The sequence below is a fragment of the Falco rusticolus genome, chromosome 6 (genome assembly GCF_015220075.1).
Source record: "Falco rusticolus isolate bFalRus1 chromosome 6, bFalRus1.pri, whole genome shotgun sequence".
In the NCBI taxonomy this organism is placed as follows: domain Eukaryota; kingdom Metazoa; phylum Chordata; class Aves; order Falconiformes; family Falconidae; genus Falco; species Falco rusticolus.
In genome coordinates, this window is record NC_051192.1 from 80399070 (window position 1) to 80417771 (window position 18702).

Genomic DNA, 18702 nt, shown 5'->3' on the forward strand with positions numbered 1-18702 from the left:
AAAGACTGGACAAGCAATGATATTTTGTGTATGATCAAAAACAGTAAAAGATGCAGAAGAAAAAGGTCTGAAGGAAAAATTGAAACTAGGGCTAAAGAAACTGATGTATTCTGACACTGGGACCACACTGGCAATTTGAAAGTTGAATTTTTAGCATCACATTTCTGTAAATGGTGAATGGCCTTGTATGAGTTATATTTGACTGTTTAATTTTAAGTCTTAAGTGAACTCATCATTAAAGAAGGTAAGCTAGGTCGAATAACATGTCTAGGAAGGGCAGCTGTCTTCTTGAGCCCACAAGAAACAGCCTGTGTTAAGCAAAAAAAAGCACTATGCAGAGGTAACGCATAAGATGAAGAGATGCCATTAAGTTCTTATTCTATCTATAACGACAGCTTCCCTGCTAATTCTCAACCATTTCTAGTCTTACAATATTCTCACAGAAGTCTTAGCTTGATCTGCTTTATAATTATTGACATCTGCCAAGAGCTAACTTTTGTCTAACAGCAATTTCCATTTGCCTTTGAATACTCTAGTGGTTGTTGTGGGTTTTTTGGTTTTCAAGAATAGTATGTAAGAACCCAGCCAGAAGGACTGACTCTAATTTTTATATATGTATGTGTATATGGCTGGAAAAACATTAGGTATGCTGTAAAGATGTTTTTAAATGCTGAACTGTAGATATGCACACACAACATACTCTGCAAACAAAATTTTGTGTGTGCACGTCACAAAAGATTTTGAGATTTTAGCCTTACTTTTGCATACCTCTACTAGGAAAGAAAAACATCAAGAGAGAGCAAATCATCCATTGCAAAGAAAATGGCACAATACTTGGTATGATGGATTTTTAAAGCTTTTCAAAATAGACAGCAATGATCTCAGAAAGATGTTTATAACTTGCTTTGGTCTGTTTGACATGATTTTGGACACAGTAAAATTTGCAGTTGGCCACTTAAAATAAGCAGAAAATTAGATCCACAGTCAATTGTTTTAGCCACTAGGTCACCCTCTGAAAAATTTAAAAATCTGCAAAGTGTTTTAAAACTATGCTTTTAGTTTTGACATCAAAATACAAATGAAAGAAAGAAAAAAAAAGAAAACTGTATCTACTGCAATACCTGCTTAGGAAGCCATCATGAATAGCCCTTCCAATGCTCTTGAATACTCACTGTGACAAATGCTACATGTGCCAAATCCCAGGGCAGTACAAACAAAACTTTGGCCAAAACTATGGCTCCTGAAGTGGCCACAGTGTTTTACAGATGACTTCAGCAGATGCAGTTAGGCCACAGCTGAGTCCTAAAAATCTATTGTAAATTAATCTGATAGAATGTGTCCAAAGAGCACAGGAGCTTTGTTATTTAAACACAAAGGGGGTAGCATGAGTTCAAATAGATTTTCACTTATAGCCCTAAATTACTATTTGAACGTAAGGCGTATTTCAAAGGTGAAAGACCAGTTTGGTCATCTGCTGCTCTGCATGGCTCCCTGCATAGTTACACACACATCCCAAGTACTACTGCTTTTTGCATCTTAGTATTTCTTCAAGGACTCTGTTTATCACCATTAAAAAAAGCGAAGGCTAAGTGTGGGCCGCAGCTGTTTTTCTTGACATTTCTATAGTACCTGCAACTAATTTCAACAATATGAGACAACAAATCATTCCACTGAGGTCACAGCAGATACAATTCAAATCCAGTGGCACTGTTTCATAGACTTCTATCAAGGTTTTGGGCAAACAAGTTTCCATGGGGTGCATCAGGGTATGAACTCAGTATGCTGTCTGAGCTCCTCTGCAGCAGTGTTGCATGTGCCTACCCCATGACATGCCACTGAAAATATGAGGCAGCTCATCCATTACTGAGTTAAGTAGTTGGCATACAGTTCATTTGCATCATGCATAACACATCGTTTATACAAAATTAATTGTACAGACTCAAATAAAAGATTTAGAATGGTGACACCATAAATGTGTCACTGGAATAAATCATAACAATGAGACAGTTATTAACATGTAAAAAATACACTCATCAAACTGATGAATATTCTTTCCTTTCTGTCCTTTACCCTTTCATCTACACATTTTCTTACGCTGTGAAGGCCACAGCGAAAAGGTCTGTCTTTTAGTTTTAGCTTAGTACAGCCACATGTTGAAACAGACCACGGACTTGTAAATGCCATAACAACATAAATAAACTGGAACAATTAAAACCATCAGGAAAATATGACATTTCTGTCTGTCATTCTCTCATAATTAACACTCTGGTAAAAGCTGATGTAGTGAAGCTCTAAAAGAGATGTAATTTGACTCTCAATCCAACAGACTAATATCTCAGTCATAAACTATCACATGTATCTGAAATATCCATTGAACAGATTTGCAAGTTTTTTGCTTGTACTAGTCTATAACATGAAAATCTGGGGGCAAAATACTGTCAAATTATTAGGTCCTTCTCTTTCTGTTTGAAACTGGGCGATTTTTGTTATTTTCTGAAAGCCTATTTGTTTGAAATTATCTGCTAAGTACATATTTATAGTACCTGCTCATTGTATTCTCCTCCTTTCTACTGCCTTCATTTAGGCATTATGTACATTTAGGCATTAGTACAACCTCATGTTGTTTTGACATAAGCAAATTATGCAATATGTCTTTTTGTTTATTCATTCATACCATTTACTAGGTAAGTGTAAACATTAAAAATCAGACTTCTGGTCTGCTATCCCACCAATATTCTAATAATTACTTAAAATGCTGTATTCCATTTAACTCACTTGCTAGAGCATTCACAAAAGAGAAAAAAATGAAGCAAACTTAAAATGTTCAAATCCTGAATACTGTTTCTGGAAATATTTTTGCTGACCGGTCAAGGAAAGTTTTTCAGGCTGTCTTCAGCCGCAAGCCATGTTGGTAAGACAAGAAGGTGCTCTGGTAACAAAATCACAACATTGCTCCAAAGTATTGCCAACAAAGGTCCCCCAGGTAGAAAAATTCTAAGGCCATTCCTTAATTACACGCAATACACAGTCAATTTTACAATTCACTGAAATCAAATGAGCCTCATTCTTCAATCTGTGACGTACATTGCTTCAACCTTATAATTGGAAATCTATAGGTTATTCCAGACTTTATATATAAAAGTGGATATTAGAGGCTGACTGGCTATGTTAACAACGAAGTTCATTTTACACCTGGATATTTTAGAAATATAATTTCCAAAAAAAAATAATTACAACTGTAATTACTGGGTTGCTATTTGCACCTTCCTCCCACTTGGTTATATTCTCAAATTTCAGTTTATTTTCTTTTAATGGACAAAAAAGTGGAATTTAGCCAACTGCTTGCCAGCATTTTGAGAAGCAGCAGCTGCTGCTGACATTCTGTTTTGTTGATATCCTGCAATGAGGGAGTCACTTGGGGTCAGTTTGAGGAAAAGCTAGTTTATGCTGCATGTGGGATTTTTCTGAGCTGTGGGATGAAGGCTGGGGCTGCAGCAAAATTGTACAGCTGAAGGAGGACAAAACAAAGGATGTTTTGCTATTTTTACTTTAAAAGATAATGCGCTCAATTGTTTTCCCCAAAAGAATGTTTGCTCCCCACAAGAACCACCAGTTCATTGCTCCCAAAGCAGTATCTTTCTGAGACTTCATCTAGGATGTCTGCATAGTTGGATGCAAGATCGGTAAACACATGGCAGCAGAGAATGGAAAACGTTCCAAAACTGCATTTAACTCACAACAAACTTCTCCCTTGTGTGCCCGAGTTTACCCTCTAAAGGTTTTCACAGTCTGTTTGGTCCTGGAGACATCAGCCTAATACCACCTTATATATAAAACATAAATTCCTTGCACTATTTCCTGGGGATTCCTGGGGACCTTCTAGATCAACAGTCAGACCCAGCTGTCACAGTCTGTTTTATAAACGAGACAGCACTACCTTAAGACAACTTAGTCTGCCTATCCATCCATTACCATTTTCACTCTCATACCTATACAAAAACAGTACTGCAACTTTTCCTCTGACACTCCAAGATCTTCGGTTTCCCATTACACTTATTCACAGAAATCAAATCTATTTCTTTCTAAGCCAATATCCTCTTTTAGTTTAATGACTCTTTCTTACCCTTGCTGGTTGTTACCCCACAATTTGTAGTAGCAGTCCGTACCAAATTCTCACTCTCTGTTAGACCAGACAGACAGAGGACGTGTATTTTAGTCTCTAAAACAGCCAGTGCTCAATGCTCAATAGATCACTGACACATTTGTGTTCTTCCTGCTCCTTTTGTGGTCATTTTGTTACTACACTGAGAAAACACCTAAGTTTCTCTGGGAAGTACTTATAAGCAAATTAAAAAAGTCAAATTTCCTATTTCCATGCAAATTCAGTTAACACTCCAAGTATGGTACCAACTTGTTCTAGTATAAGTACACATTGAGTCTGAGAAGTGTTTACAGCCACACTCATGGTGTTGTCTGCCTCAGCTTAGCACATGAGTGGTACTTAACACATCAGGAAAGAGCCCCAATTGACTGCATTCACTCAGAATATCTTTGCAACACCAAGGCTCCTCATAATTTCCATGTAACTGTGTATCCTTTGCCTGGGCTATAACGTCCCTTCCTTTGTAGTGGTCTTTCACCTAACTTGTGTTGCATAGTACCAGCAACACAGATTTTTCAGGTAGAAGAACAGATGGCAGGATCTGGTCAGAAATTATTTACTCCTTGTATTTACCAGAGGCGGTGGAAAGCCTCATTCTCTTTGTCCAGGAGAGGAAGTTACAAATTCAGGCCGGTCTGAACTATGATTCATGACACTGCAAGTTGTATTTGGCCATCAGGGTGCACCTTTGGCAATTCTAATACTGGACACAAAGGAAAGCATTCAAATTCTGTCCACCAGGAGTCTGATAAAACATCTGTGCAAGGTGCAAGCCAGAATCCCTGCTGGGATTTGTTCTAGAAACATAAGAAATGGTAAATGTGATGCACAGTGTCCCATTACAGGAAAGTGCAATAACTGGAGAAAAAATTTATTTCTAACTGAAAGGAACTCTTAAGATTAGAGTGTAGGAGGTGCTTGTACAGGAGTTGACTGCTTTACTTTGCAAAAGCACTGAAACTGGGCTTGTAGCCAAATTTCCTTCTATGCACGTTGTCTACCTGCAGATCTTTGCTGCTGAACTGAGTCAGCTATCTGGTCTCCCTGCTAAAGGAAAACTCTGAAACAACTGGTAGCTTGAAGCTCACTTGCAAACAAACCACAGCACCTTGTGCCCTGGCTATGTCTATCAAGCATCTGACCTGGCAGGAAAATCACATTAACAATGCATGTCTAAAGGCAGGAAAGCTTCAGTGCTTTCCTAAGACACTCAATGTCCTCTACTGCAAGGAGAAATGTGATTTATAGGCTGACAAATGCAGACTTGATTTAGTGTGTCTATGAGAAAATGACCCAGCTTCCAGGTGTTCCTAGGAACTTCCACTTCATATCTATCAAGCTGCCCAGCCTGCTATATATCTTTCCAGATTATCCAGCTGTTGCATACACAATGACATTACAGTGGGATGGAAAATTCTGGCTGATTGCCAGACATTAAGTACAAGCAATGAATGACTTTTCATTTCGATTGCTGTCTCCACTCCTGACTCAAGCATAATTTCTCAGAGATCCTGCCTGTAAATCAGCTGTTAGAAAAACCTGTATGAAATAGTAAGAAAACTAACCTAAGAACTTACAGTATTAGTAAGCAACATCTAAAATTGTATTGTGAAATAATATTAATTTTCTTTTCTATAGCATGAAAGCACATTAAAAACATGAAATAGTCTTGAATGCTATATATGATACTTGTTTTACTTAAGCTTAGGGAAAGACATGCTTGACTAAACACTCTCCTGACTAGAACATTGCAGAACCCATTTGGTACTGATGATTTACACGCCACACTGCCATACTGAGATAACCAAAGGAGTTGTATTGGGGCTACACTCTCTGGAAAATATTTCCCTTGCTAATTCATTTGTAGTCATTTTCTTTGAATATTACATCAAAATGTGGAAATAATATAACGCCCTTAAAGAGGATTGGACACTGTGTTCTTGGATTTTTTAATTGAATCAATTCAAATTTCTCCTGAAACTGTTGGTGGGAGGTACCTCCTTATTTCTCTTATTCAGGATGCACTTTAAAGGTTTTAATAGAACCCCCAGAAACCACTCCCAAATAATTTTTAAATTGCATTCTAAAATGCACAAAATATTTGCAAAACAGAAGTGATTGTGTAACATCATCAATATTGTCCACCTTCAGCAGTATACCACACATATATACAAATATAAAGACTTTCCAGTCATTTTGCTGACCTAGTTCTTCATACTTATGCAGTGTAGGAATATATGTCTTGGCACATAATAGCCTACGATCTTTTTAGTGGAAACCAGAGACCACAATTTCCAGCCCCAACTATTAAACTCAGCAAAATGCCATATTGTAAAAATAATTTTTTGTGAAAAAAAGGCTTGCGGTCTTAGGTCAGCTCCACTGTATTAACCACTGTTGAAAGAGCAAGACAAGTATTTAAAGAAAGGAGAAGTCTCATATTCATCAACAGACTGTAATTTTAAATTTGATACTGTAAGTGTATAATTATCTTACTGGTGTCCCACGATCTCCTGGCTTCCCTGGTTTTCCACTTGGGCCAGCAACTCCTGGAACTCCTGGGGCACCCTACAGCAGAAGACATGTAAAGTGAATTGTGGAAATCCACAACTGCCTAAGTGCTAATAAGAAATATGTTGCTGTGTTGAGTGCAAAGCAATACTGAAAATTACTCCTATCAGGTTTCTTTTCTGTTAGGTACATATCAGACTTGAAAATTTTCCTCTGGAAAAAATTTTTTGTTTCTTCATGGAAATGTGTCCTTTTACATAACACCACAGTTTAACAGGTATTTCTGAATCTAAAGACGGAGAGAGTGGTTTTGGTATCACTTTTAATGACAAATTCCTGAAGAAGTACAAGACAGTTTGTCCTTCTAACTTCATCTAGCAGGTCTGTAATCCATGTAAAAGTCCACAAGAAGTCTGTAAAAGTCATTCTAGTGATACTAGATACATATGAACAAATAAAAGACCAGTGTTAGGTTATGTGATAAAAGGTCATCTGCACATCCACAAAGAAGCACAAGAAAGACAACTGTGTGGGAGTGGGATCAGCCTAAATAATACCCTGCTCTAGCAACTCCTGTCTATATAAATATCATGGTGTAAATGTGTGCTCTGTGTGCATAGGCCTACTGGGAATACATCTTCCATCTTGCTACTGGTTGGACCTGGTAACATCAAGCTGCATCAACTTGCCTATCTCAGGCAGTCTGATCCAGTATATGTTTTTCTCCAAAACCAACACCTTTTCTATCATGGTCCCACAAAATACAACAAAGTAGCTTTTTAAGCAAAAACTAATCCTCAGATACTCACCAAGAAAACTTGTATTAACAGTGGGTTTTTTTCACCAGACTACAAGTATTGAGCTTATTTGTTTCAGGAGACCTAGCTATGCATTTGAAGATTATTGCTAAAAATCCAGGTTATTCCTTTACTCTTCCTTTATTTACACAGGCAGAATCAGTTTTAAAATACCCTTATGAATGTTTGCGAATACAGGCTTTATGCAGCTGTCTGCTCACATTTTACTGACAGTTTCCCAGATCTGTTTAGGATATTAAACGAAGGATCCATTTCATATTTGACAGAAACTGAAAATGTCAATGCAGCTCTTTCTTGGCTCAGGTCTTTTGTTTCAAGAGCATATCAAAGAAAATATTATATTTACCGCTGGTCCTGGTGGGCCTCTGGGACCTGTGGGCCCATCTTTTCCTGTGAAACCCTATTCAAAATCAAAAGCATGAGTACAGATTAATTTAAGACTGTAGCCTGATTAAAATGGCCTTTAATATTATGCAATTGCAATACTCTGGTTTATTTTAGCACGTATTTCAAAACATATCTACAATGTATGTTTATAAAAATAGCTATCACAATACTGGAGCAGACCATAGAGCAATAAGCTTCAGCCGATGTAGAAGATATTCAGTTGCTGTTAACTGAAGACAGAATGAGTCTTTCTCAACATTTGTAAGAAAAAGAATTGTTGTCCTATTCCAGAGGAGCAAGATCTCCCTATTTGCTGTTCTCTCACTCACAGGTTAGCTGGAAAATCTGAGGTTTCTACTTGAATGAATAATAACCTCCCTCTCAGATACTTCTCCTGCAAGAAGTGATGCTGAGAAATCCCATTTCAATAATCTGACATAGCATTCACAAATCAACCTTGATGACCCACTAATTACCAATCCAATGGTATGTTCTTTGGCAACTGGCTATCACATGGTGGTCTGTTTTCATTTCTGGCTATCAACTCCTACTAAAGGATGACTATAAATGCATATATGAGCTATTAATTTTGACTGTAAAGGTAATTCATTTCTTCAATCATCTCAGAGGTGATATGCCACTGTGAAGACAAAAGAGATTTACTTAGCTGACCCCAAATTAAAAGTAAGGGATTGCAACAATTCCACAAAGAAATGCCTGTGTGCATGCCCTTCATTATGAAGACATTTCAGAATCCCCCATAGAAAGAAAAGTGCTTAGATCCAGATAGCCAATAGTTAAGGAGCAAACTTGACCTTCACAGTAAGAATGGCATAGAGATTCTTTACAGATATAACATCTCTATGGGTGCAGACATCTGAAAACCTAGTTGGGAAGAGAGCAGCACGATTTTTATGGAACCTATCTGGCTAGCCAATGCTATCTGGGGAGGTTTTCATCCCTACGTTTTTCCCAGTCCTTCCTTTTACCTTTCCAGGTTGGATAATGAGAAAAGGACTATTTTGAAAAAGCATTTGAAAATAGAAAGATATGATAAAGAAGGGGGTGACCCCCCCCCCCCCCCAAAAAAAAAAAAAGCCAAAACCACATTACTTGGTCTTTTCACAAGATAAACTGAGAAAACCTTACCCTTTCTCCAGGAGGTCCCATTGGGCCAGGTGGACCAGGTAAACCTGGGGTTCCCTAGAAGGAAGAGGAATTATAAGCTGTATCCATGAAAGAACACCATTTTTATGCTAATCATCCCAGTATATATGCACACATTTAAATATTTAACTGCCTTCAGTGTTGCTTTTTGGCATTTACAAATACAAAATGAACCTTTCGAAAAAAACATATATCATACAAGAGTCTTTACCCAACTCTACTTTTAACTTTTATTTCCTTACCAGCCCATAATTCAACTTCAAAAATAATTTTCAGTACTGTTTCCATAAAACAGATATATCTGGTTTATTGCCTTTACAAGCATAACTTACAGATGTTAGCTAATCCTTTAACATGTGGTGCTAAAGCCTAGCTGCAGCCATCAATCAGAGTGTATCTAAAGAAAAAAAAAATAGACTCTTCTTTCATCATTCTTTTCCTCCTACTGTTCTATTTTTTAACATTCTGCTCCTTTATTGTGCACATTCTAAATTCTTTGTTTCTGTTCCTTGTAGCTTCTGGGTAAAGAATAAATCCTAAATTTAAACATGCTACATTACAGGACATTCAGGAATAATTTCATTCAACACTCTGTAGGATCAGTACCATTGCTGTAGGAACTGGTATTCAGCAGCCTTGTATCATGTTGTCATGTTCTACCCTGTTTTCTGTCTAATCTCACCATACACGAAAATGTAGCATTGCTTTCTACAGGACATTACAATTCCCTAAATGTATATTACTCAGGATTATAGGAACTAATAAAGCAGGTAAAGAATTCAAGGCCCTTGGTCCATGACTGACCTTATCTGATACATGAAACTAAATGAAAACACCACCATTTAAGCATCTCCCATACTGTTTTTATATCCCCAGTAAACTCAAGGACAATATAGTAACCAAGGAATATTACATCACCACATCTACAGATTAAAATCCTTAGATTATCCAAATCTGGCTGATTTTATTTTTTCTCCTTAAAACCTAATCCTAGTTTATGATATGGAAACCTGCAAGTAAGTGAAATTTAATATTGCTTTCTTCTTTCAGAAAGCATAAAATTGACTTCCCAAGACCATTTGACTTCCAAAAGTAGAAAGCAATTAGACAACATTGCTGTAAAGGAGTTCAGCGAATGTTTTCCAACCTTTACCTTAGGAAGACATTTAATGCAGGTGGTCAGAAGTTGAGGAACCTTCCTGGGGGGTTATCAGTGTACTTTCCCTAATCCAATGGTCCGTCCCTGTGCATTCACAACTGTCCAGGCAGACATTTGGCTTGACTTAGTACAGCTGTTCTTTCACTTTTGCTGTTATGAATTGTTTACTATTTCTTAAACTTCAAATTCCCAAGTGTAAGATAATTATGTTTCCAAAACTGTTGCTTAGGAAGGTATGAAAATAGCCCATGCCTCCTAGTGATGTCAACTGTCCAGCAGCCAACCTACATCAGGAACAGTGTAAAATGACATTATGTTGTCTAAGTGTCGACTTACCGATCTCCCTGGTAGTCCAGGCTGGCCAGCATCACCTTTCATTCCTTGACGACCCTATAATTTTCATTAATGATTGTTAGAGATTCTGAATGACAGAACAGATCAGCAAAATAATTAACTTGTATAAATGGACACAAAATATTTCCTGCGAGATACTTAAATTAAGGAATCCATAAGCCAACTATGCATTATGAAATAAATCAGGATACATATATGTCTTAATTGAGACAATACTGATCATCTCACAAACATTTGCAAATGCAGGGTAACTGGTTGACATTATATCAAAAACATGAGCAAGCAGACATTTGAAGGGGGCACATATTTTGATAAGGAAGTGATGGACTTTTCAGTAAGAGAGACTGATAGCAATGTCTTCACAAACAGGAAAGCAGAGAAGAGTTACATGTTTTCTCCCAACCTCCCTTATCTTTCTCAACTGGTTGATGGAGCCATATACACTCAGAAAAGGTAAAACCTTGTTCTTTCTAAAGTATCACTATTTTTCTCTAACCCATGATCTAAAAGGCATTACACACTTCCAGGACATAAGGTGTAGGACCATAATAAAGAAGCAAAGTATTGCCCTTCACAACTAGCTGGCATTCCACATACACTACAGCACTGTAATATAAATGCACAGCCTAAATCCACATGAGTTAAATTTGACAATACAGTATTTATTTTCCACAGTGGCTGGTGTGGTAACCCAGCATGAATAACTGTTGATGTCACACACATAATCAAACAACTTATAAACATAGCCTGCCAATGTGAATTGCAATTGCTATGAAAAATGATTTTTTTCTAACTTATTGTTAACTAATGAGAAATTCCACCAAAGCTGGTGTTTTCATTCTTCAGAGGTTTTCAAATGGAATGTGACAAATAAATGTATTTATCATATTCCACATGTAAAAGGAATGCGTTTGGCCTTTCTTGCTGCTTGGCACCTCTAGGTCATCTTCATGAAGTTTCTCTTCCCAGTATATAACAAAAAAATGAAAAGCATCTACACTGTACAACAAAACCTTTCTACTTTGTCCTAACAGAAAAGAAGGTTTACCTAATGTCTATCTTAAAGAACATTTTGGTTTCCATTTCCCAAATTACATTATAAACTTAAAAGGTAACCAGTTTCAAATGTGAAATGAGACAGCGTGCAATCAGACACCAATTCTGATTATTTTTCCATAAACTATATTTTAATCAAAGACTTCATACAAGAAAGCTCCTGCTTTATTAAAAATCAAGCTAATCCTAAACAGCAAACACCAAAATTATAATCCTGCTTTTGGGGTGATTATGGCAAAAGCAGTCTTAATACATTCAGAATTTAGATAAAGGGTTATCTATGTTATCTGCTATAACAAAGAAAAACAGAATCTGGTGAAGCTTCATCAGTGTTAATAGAGTTACTCTGGCTTTGTAGATATGCACATGAAATCAGAAGTAGCCTCTCACTAAAATATGTATGCTGTTGCCAAGACAGCCCCCTAGGAATGACAGCTGTTTTGTATGCCTAGCTATAGGCACCCATTGCCTCTCTGAACTTTCAGCTACTGATTTAAGCTCAGGAAATAGTTGGACATGTAACTGTGAGAAAGCCTTCAGAGTAATATTGCATGCAACCCTTACAGAAAAGATCTAAGACTAAAATCAACATAGCACAATATACACAATTACAACATTTAGACTCTGTCCCTTCATAGGCATCCCATGAGCACACATAACATTCAGGATAAAAAATGCTATTGTCTTGAAAGAGACTTGCTTCATAATACTACTGCATTGCGGGGAAAACTGAATGTTAGGACAAAGCTGCCACCCTCTTTCCAAGACCACCATCCCCGTGGACAGCTCTGACTCCAAACACATTGCCACCTGCATTCAGAATGGCCACTCACCGGTTCACCTGGGATTGACAGCCCGTTGGGGCCCTGTGGACCTGGGGGACCTTGAGGGCCAGGAGGACCTGTCTCACCACGAGGACCAGGTGGCCCCTTAAAGCAGAAAATTAAAACAGATTGTGAATGACAACCCTTTCTTAGATCTGTAATGCAAAATCTTTTGTGTTAATATATTAAGTTAGAAGCGTGGAGACACATTTAATGCTTAGAACAACTGTGGAAACAGTTATTCAAGTGGCATATCCTTTCATAAGCTATTCTCTGATTCATGTTGGCAGTCTCAGGTCAATACACGCCTTCTGGCAGTGTTAATTAGAACTATAACTGTTTCCTCTGTACAGAAGAAAGGACAACAATGCTGCAGAGGATGTATTAACACCCTGATGTATGTACTCTAGTTTCCTGACGTGCAGTCAATGCCTTCGAGGCTACATATATACATAGGCTGTGTATATATAGTCTCAAATAGGTAGGCTGCACATAAACAACATGTAGGAATATTTCTAAGTAAATTTTAAATCTCCATTCTTAGCTCAGCATAAAACTAAGCATACACACTTTCATTCAGGTAAGCATGTAGCAACATTATAGAAACATTCCAGAAAGATACTTACAGATGATCCAGTCAAACCCCTTTCACCTCTAGGACCTTTAGCACCTGGGCCACCCTAAATTAATATTTGGAAATAAAACATATTTCATACAGGGAAAGCAAGGGAACATCATACTGGTATGCGTTACGAAACCTTTTTATCAAACTTTTACTGAAAGCCCGAAGTTTTGAAGTGTATAGATCACACTGCTAAAGATTACTAGAATAAAAGATGCATCAGAAACTCAAGTAAACCACATCAGCTTCAACCTTGCTAACTCAACCCATGAGAAATTATTGTAATTTTTTTCTCTGCAGACGCAAACTTCTTCAATTTATATTAATCAAAATCTCTGGACACCTCTCCAGTAGACTGCCAGGCAACTTAACTGGGCTTCATATTTCTCGTGCATTTTTGATAGCTCCAAAGTAGAAGGACTACTGGGCTGAGTATAACTCCTTTATACTGAAAGCAATTGGTAAGAGCATATCCATTCCATAGATTACTATCTCTCCACATAAAGAAAGAGGCTAACTAATTTATTTCCCTGACAGAGTAAAAAAATCTTTCCTTGGAGTGAAATCCTGACTCTGTATTCAGGGAAAATATTTGCACAGTCCATTAAAAATATCTTGTACATGAAGTGCAAGACAGCTGAGATGGGGCCAGTTTCTTTCAACCTATCATACAATGAGGAGCTATTCACAGTGATCATGTTGGAAATATGGGAAACAGATTATTATATAAACAAGTAGCGGTGGTACATGTTGATAGAAACTATCTCTCTGACTGACCTTTGCTTCACAAAACCACAGATCAACACAAAACTACTTCCATTATTTTAAAAATCGGAAAATCTGTCTATGGTGAATAGTTTCTTACGGCTGGTCCAGGGGGCCCTGGAGGTCCCACGCTGTCTTGAGTACAGGTACAAGCATTTGGAAGAGCTGGGCATTTTGCTTCATCTCTCTGAAAATTTAATCACAACTGTTACTGTCCTTTTAAAGAAAAGTACTTGGTGGCAGCATACTTTTCTAAAACAATAACAGCAAAGCTCTATTACCCTGTTTGCAAGTACAAGTCAAACTCACAGCTAAACAGGCGTTTCCAAATGTTCCTACAGAATGTTTCACATTTTTAGCACATTTTCTCTGCGAGCTATACAGGACACTAACAACAGAGGCACAGGCGAAATCAGATTCATATGCAGTTTCTGTTGTTCTAATAGTTATACCCATTATACAATCAGCTTGAACTGACAAAGAATAGTTACTTTTGGAATGCCATTCTAAGAATAGATTAAATTAAAAAATAACATAGCTATTCCATTCATAATACTTATGATCTTAAATATCACTGAAATACAAAATATTAATGACATTTTTTCCACCATTCCTAAGGCAGTCAGTTCTAGCACATTTTTCTACCTCAGACACAAAACTGAAATGCATTGCTGTTCACTGGCTGCTCTGACAACTGTGATTTAGGTATGTTGTCAGTATGAGGTATAATACCAGGCTAATAATGATATTGTTAAATTTGCTATTAGTAATGATTTTCTGAATAGCCTCTGGTTCATTTATACTTACCATAGAAGGAAGATCACAGCATCTGTCTCTGCTAGTCCAAACTGGACTGCATACAATGTCAAAATTCTGGATTTCTAACTGTAAAAGAAAGGAGGACTCTTGAAAGATACTAAAGATGAAATCTAGTGGCATTATCATTAAAAATTACTCATCAAACTATTTATTTCTAATATAGCTAACATCTTTCAGACTTTCTTTTTTTGACGCTGACAAAAGCATGATTTTAAAATAATACAAAATTGAAAACCAAGCTTGTGTAAGGCTATAAGAACTTAAAGCACTGATGCTTGCTCTTGTTCTGGGGCAAAAAGTAACTAAATTAAGTGAATGAATAAATATTTTTCAATACTTAATGAATAATACTCATGAACTTATGCATATATATATGATGAATAATACTTATGATGAACAATCAGATGATTGCCTGTGCTGTGCACTTCAACATGAAATCTGGCTCAATAACATTTGGACCACTTCTAAAGACTGCAGTCCTTGGATCATATATTAATTCAGATTCATGTATGAAACTTTCCACTGACATTAGCAGGGAAATCTTCTGCAGAAAAGCTGAAACTGAGACTTTAGGTAGACTGTACGGTAAAAGCAGTTTCCTCTCTTTTTTTCATCCCAAGAGCTATGATCCTGTAGTTTGATACATACAACCAAACATCTGGTGGTGAGCACAAAGAATCTTCTTCAGGTGTTAGGGTTTGCATAGATGGGTCAGATTGCAAACTTAAATCTTCTAATATGAAGCCCAGGTAAAAGCATTTATTACGTATTAAGTATAGTTCATCCACCAAGATAATCGATGTGCCCTTCATAGCAGCAGCCACTTTTACATTATAGGTTTATAGATCATAAACTTAGCAGAGATTACCCTGATCACCCAGTACAAGACAGCCCATAGCACTTGCCAGAAGTAAAATCTGTTCACTAGAAAACATATTTTAGGCAAACAAAACAATCTTTATTTAAAGGTTTCCAATGATTGAAAATCCACCGTAAATGGTTCCAATGACTAACTGTTCTCCCTTTCAGAAGAAAAATGTTTATGCTCATTTGAATTTATGTAACTGCAACTTTCTGGTATTGGTTTTTTGTTCTTGCAGTTCTGGTAGAAAGAGAAGTTATTAAGACCAAACTTGTTAGTTAAGTATATTGGGTCTTGCAGTACAGGCATTTCAAAGCTTTGGATGTAATACTGACTATTTAGTAATCCTTAATCTCTAATCTCTTTACTCAGAAAATTTCAAGGGCTTGCATTAATGAATGGATTAATCTTTATCGCTTACAGTTGCTGATCTCCGGTCACCTTTTAGAAGTTTCCCAAGTATTTCATAGCCATCAGTTGTCATGTTCCCAGCCTCCTTAATTGGTTTTTCCAGTATTTCACTGCAGTCAATGTAAATCTTAACATTTGATGAAGTTACAACAATATGGACCTGAAAAAAAGTTTAACATAGTATTTAGGAAAGGCACATAGGCATATTTATTTTAATACTTTAACAGTATTTTGCTGTTTAGGTAACACAATTTTAAATTTTCTTCCTAGTAATCCTGCTTTACTTTCAACTGGTGGAAAAATTCAAACTCAGGGAAACTCTATGATATAAGTAACCTCTTTAAAATATGTTGAAGGTCAGTCAGATGAATACACAAGCACAGCTAAGAAGTACTATTTAGTGTAATAGTTGAATTACAACGATCTGTTTAAAAAAGCTTGCCTGAAAATTGCTTTAAGATGGAATAGAAGTAAAAAACAAAAAGAATTATTGAGAGGAAGTGAATATAAGCTCTGCTTGTCCTCTTCTGATGGCTGGGACCACACAAGAGGTTTATGAGTCTGTGACTGCCCACTGGCTAATAGACTCTGTCTGTAGTTCAGAGACTGGATTGTTTCAGATCCAAAGATCCAGGGTTCAGTTTCCACAGATGACTCAACCAGAGGCATTAGTTGCATTGAGATACAGGAAGTGAGCAGAGAAGCCTGCCCAGAAAAAGACAACATAATGGAAGATGCAACAGAGAAATTTCCATGAGAAAAAAATTGGCTACAAAAACATATGCCAGAATAAGGGGAAACAGGGAAGAGGAGGAAGAGATTAATTACTGGAAATAAGAGAAACTTAGAAGGGAGAAAAGAATGACTGTGACAGAGGGAGAATATGTTTACCAGGAGAAGAGAATGAAGTGTTTGGGAAAAACACAGTAAACCTTAAACAGAAGAACAAACAAAATTGAAGTGAAGGTTACCATTCCAAAAACTTATAGTACATACGACTAATGTTACACAACTGAATTTCTTACATTTCTATGAAAACAGAAGACATTCATGAGCCTCCAAGAAAGAAAAACGTGTGTGACATTTTAGTAAATCTGATATGCATCTGAGGGAAGAACATCTTAAGGCAACAGAAATATTTCAGTGGCTTTACATACTTTACATACTGCATATATTTATATAAAACATTATAACAACTATGTAATTATTGAAATAGCACCACAGTAAGATCAGCAGCAAAGAATCCTTGAAGTATGTATTTATGTTTTAAAGCTTCTGTTATCACAGTACATAACCCTTCAAAAACATATTGTTATTTGATGACTGCTTAAAAACTGCCATAAAGTTGAAACAAAGATTTCCTTAAATGTCCTGAGTCAACAAGTGCCTGAACAATCTCCTGAGAATTCATTCTTTTTTTCCATGTTAAATATTTTCCCATGTGGAGTTGTCTCCAAGGCATCAGCATAGCTTATCTAAAACTCTTTAAACATTGTGTGCTTATGCTTTATATAATTGGAATTAAGGCTTTTGAAATTGCCCCCATTTTTTGTCATTTGAAATTCAGTTGGCATCACAATCAAGTTCTCGGTGCTGTGTATACAAGTGGGTTTTTAATTAACATTCCCAATATCATTCATTGACCAAATAAAAAAATAATGGAAAGATAACTGAGTGTGTGCAAAGCATAGTTTGGTACTGCATACCAAACTTTCCACAAAATAAAATAAGTGCTATGCCAAAACTTAAATTAATTGTCATTTATACATCGTATTCTCAGTCATTTGATTATATGACTGAATGTTACACATTAACCAATGCATCAAACAGTTTAAACTCATCACAGATGTAATTCCCTAATTCCGAAAGACACCTAACATGTAAGTCCTTTTACTGGAATGCTAAGTATCTGTCACAATTTAAATAAAGTAAATGATATCTGCATAGCAAATTTATATTTCTGCATTTTCAGTTGCACACAGAACTTTGGAGAGGGGAATCTATACCAGAATGCTGAAAGGGACTATCAATGTGAAAATGTTCAAACAGCAATGACTGCTGAGCATCGCCTTTCCTTCCAAAGAAGTGATCCCAGCAACCAAAAATAAGCAGAACTCCCCCAAGTCATTGACTCAGTCAGCTAACGGATGATTTAATGCCAGCTCTGAATTCCAGCCTGAATCTCATAGCCCAGGAATAAATCTAATAAAAGTAGGCATCTAGTGTTCAAAAAAAATAAAATATCTCCGTATTCAGTCCTGCTACATTTTGTTTTCAACAAAATGTTAACAGAAACTTTCTCTTCAATTTCTAATGCACCAATACAAAGCATCACTTCTGACAATTTCCAGTGCCAGAAGGCACTGAGGTTTTAAGAAAACGTACTTTAATCTTTCCTCTCTGGACCCTTTCTAAGATACAGTTTGGTGGTGTTCTGATCTGCTGCTAAATGAACCACATCAACAAGCTAAGCAAACTGTTATCCCATATGTACATCAGCAGAAAGACATACACTCATTATCAAATTTCCTGTGGCTAGCTACTGCAAAACTGCAATCTAAAAGGAAGTCTAGCATGGTAGGAACAAGAAAGTAGAAGTCGTCTGTCTCTCCAAAACATTCAATTATAAATTTAATGACTGTCTCAGGCAGTCAGGATTTTTCCTATGGGACTTGCCAGATTCAACAGCTTTCACCATAGCTATGCTACCCAAAGTGTTCCAGTATGCCAAAGTAAATTTCCCTGCACAGTTAGGTGTAGTTAACTGTGCTTCACTGAATGAGCC

The 18702-nt window shown here is 36.8% G+C and overlaps 1 protein-coding gene across 1 annotated transcript in view; it reads right to left on the reverse strand.

The window, feature by feature from the left end:
- COL12A1 (collagen type XII alpha 1 chain) overlaps positions 1 to 18702 on the reverse strand; it is a 106349-nt gene that overhangs the window by 7943 nt on the left and 79704 nt on the right. Inside the window, 9 exon segments of the mRNA XM_037391817.1 lie at positions 6659 to 6730; positions 7838 to 7891; positions 9028 to 9081; positions 10541 to 10594; positions 12448 to 12543; positions 13065 to 13118; positions 13926 to 14012; positions 14633 to 14710; positions 15928 to 16077. Of these exon segments, the coding sequence (XP_037247714.1) occupies positions 6659 to 6730; positions 7838 to 7891; positions 9028 to 9081; positions 10541 to 10594; positions 12448 to 12543; positions 13065 to 13118; positions 13926 to 14012; positions 14633 to 14710; positions 15928 to 16077 (699 nt within the window).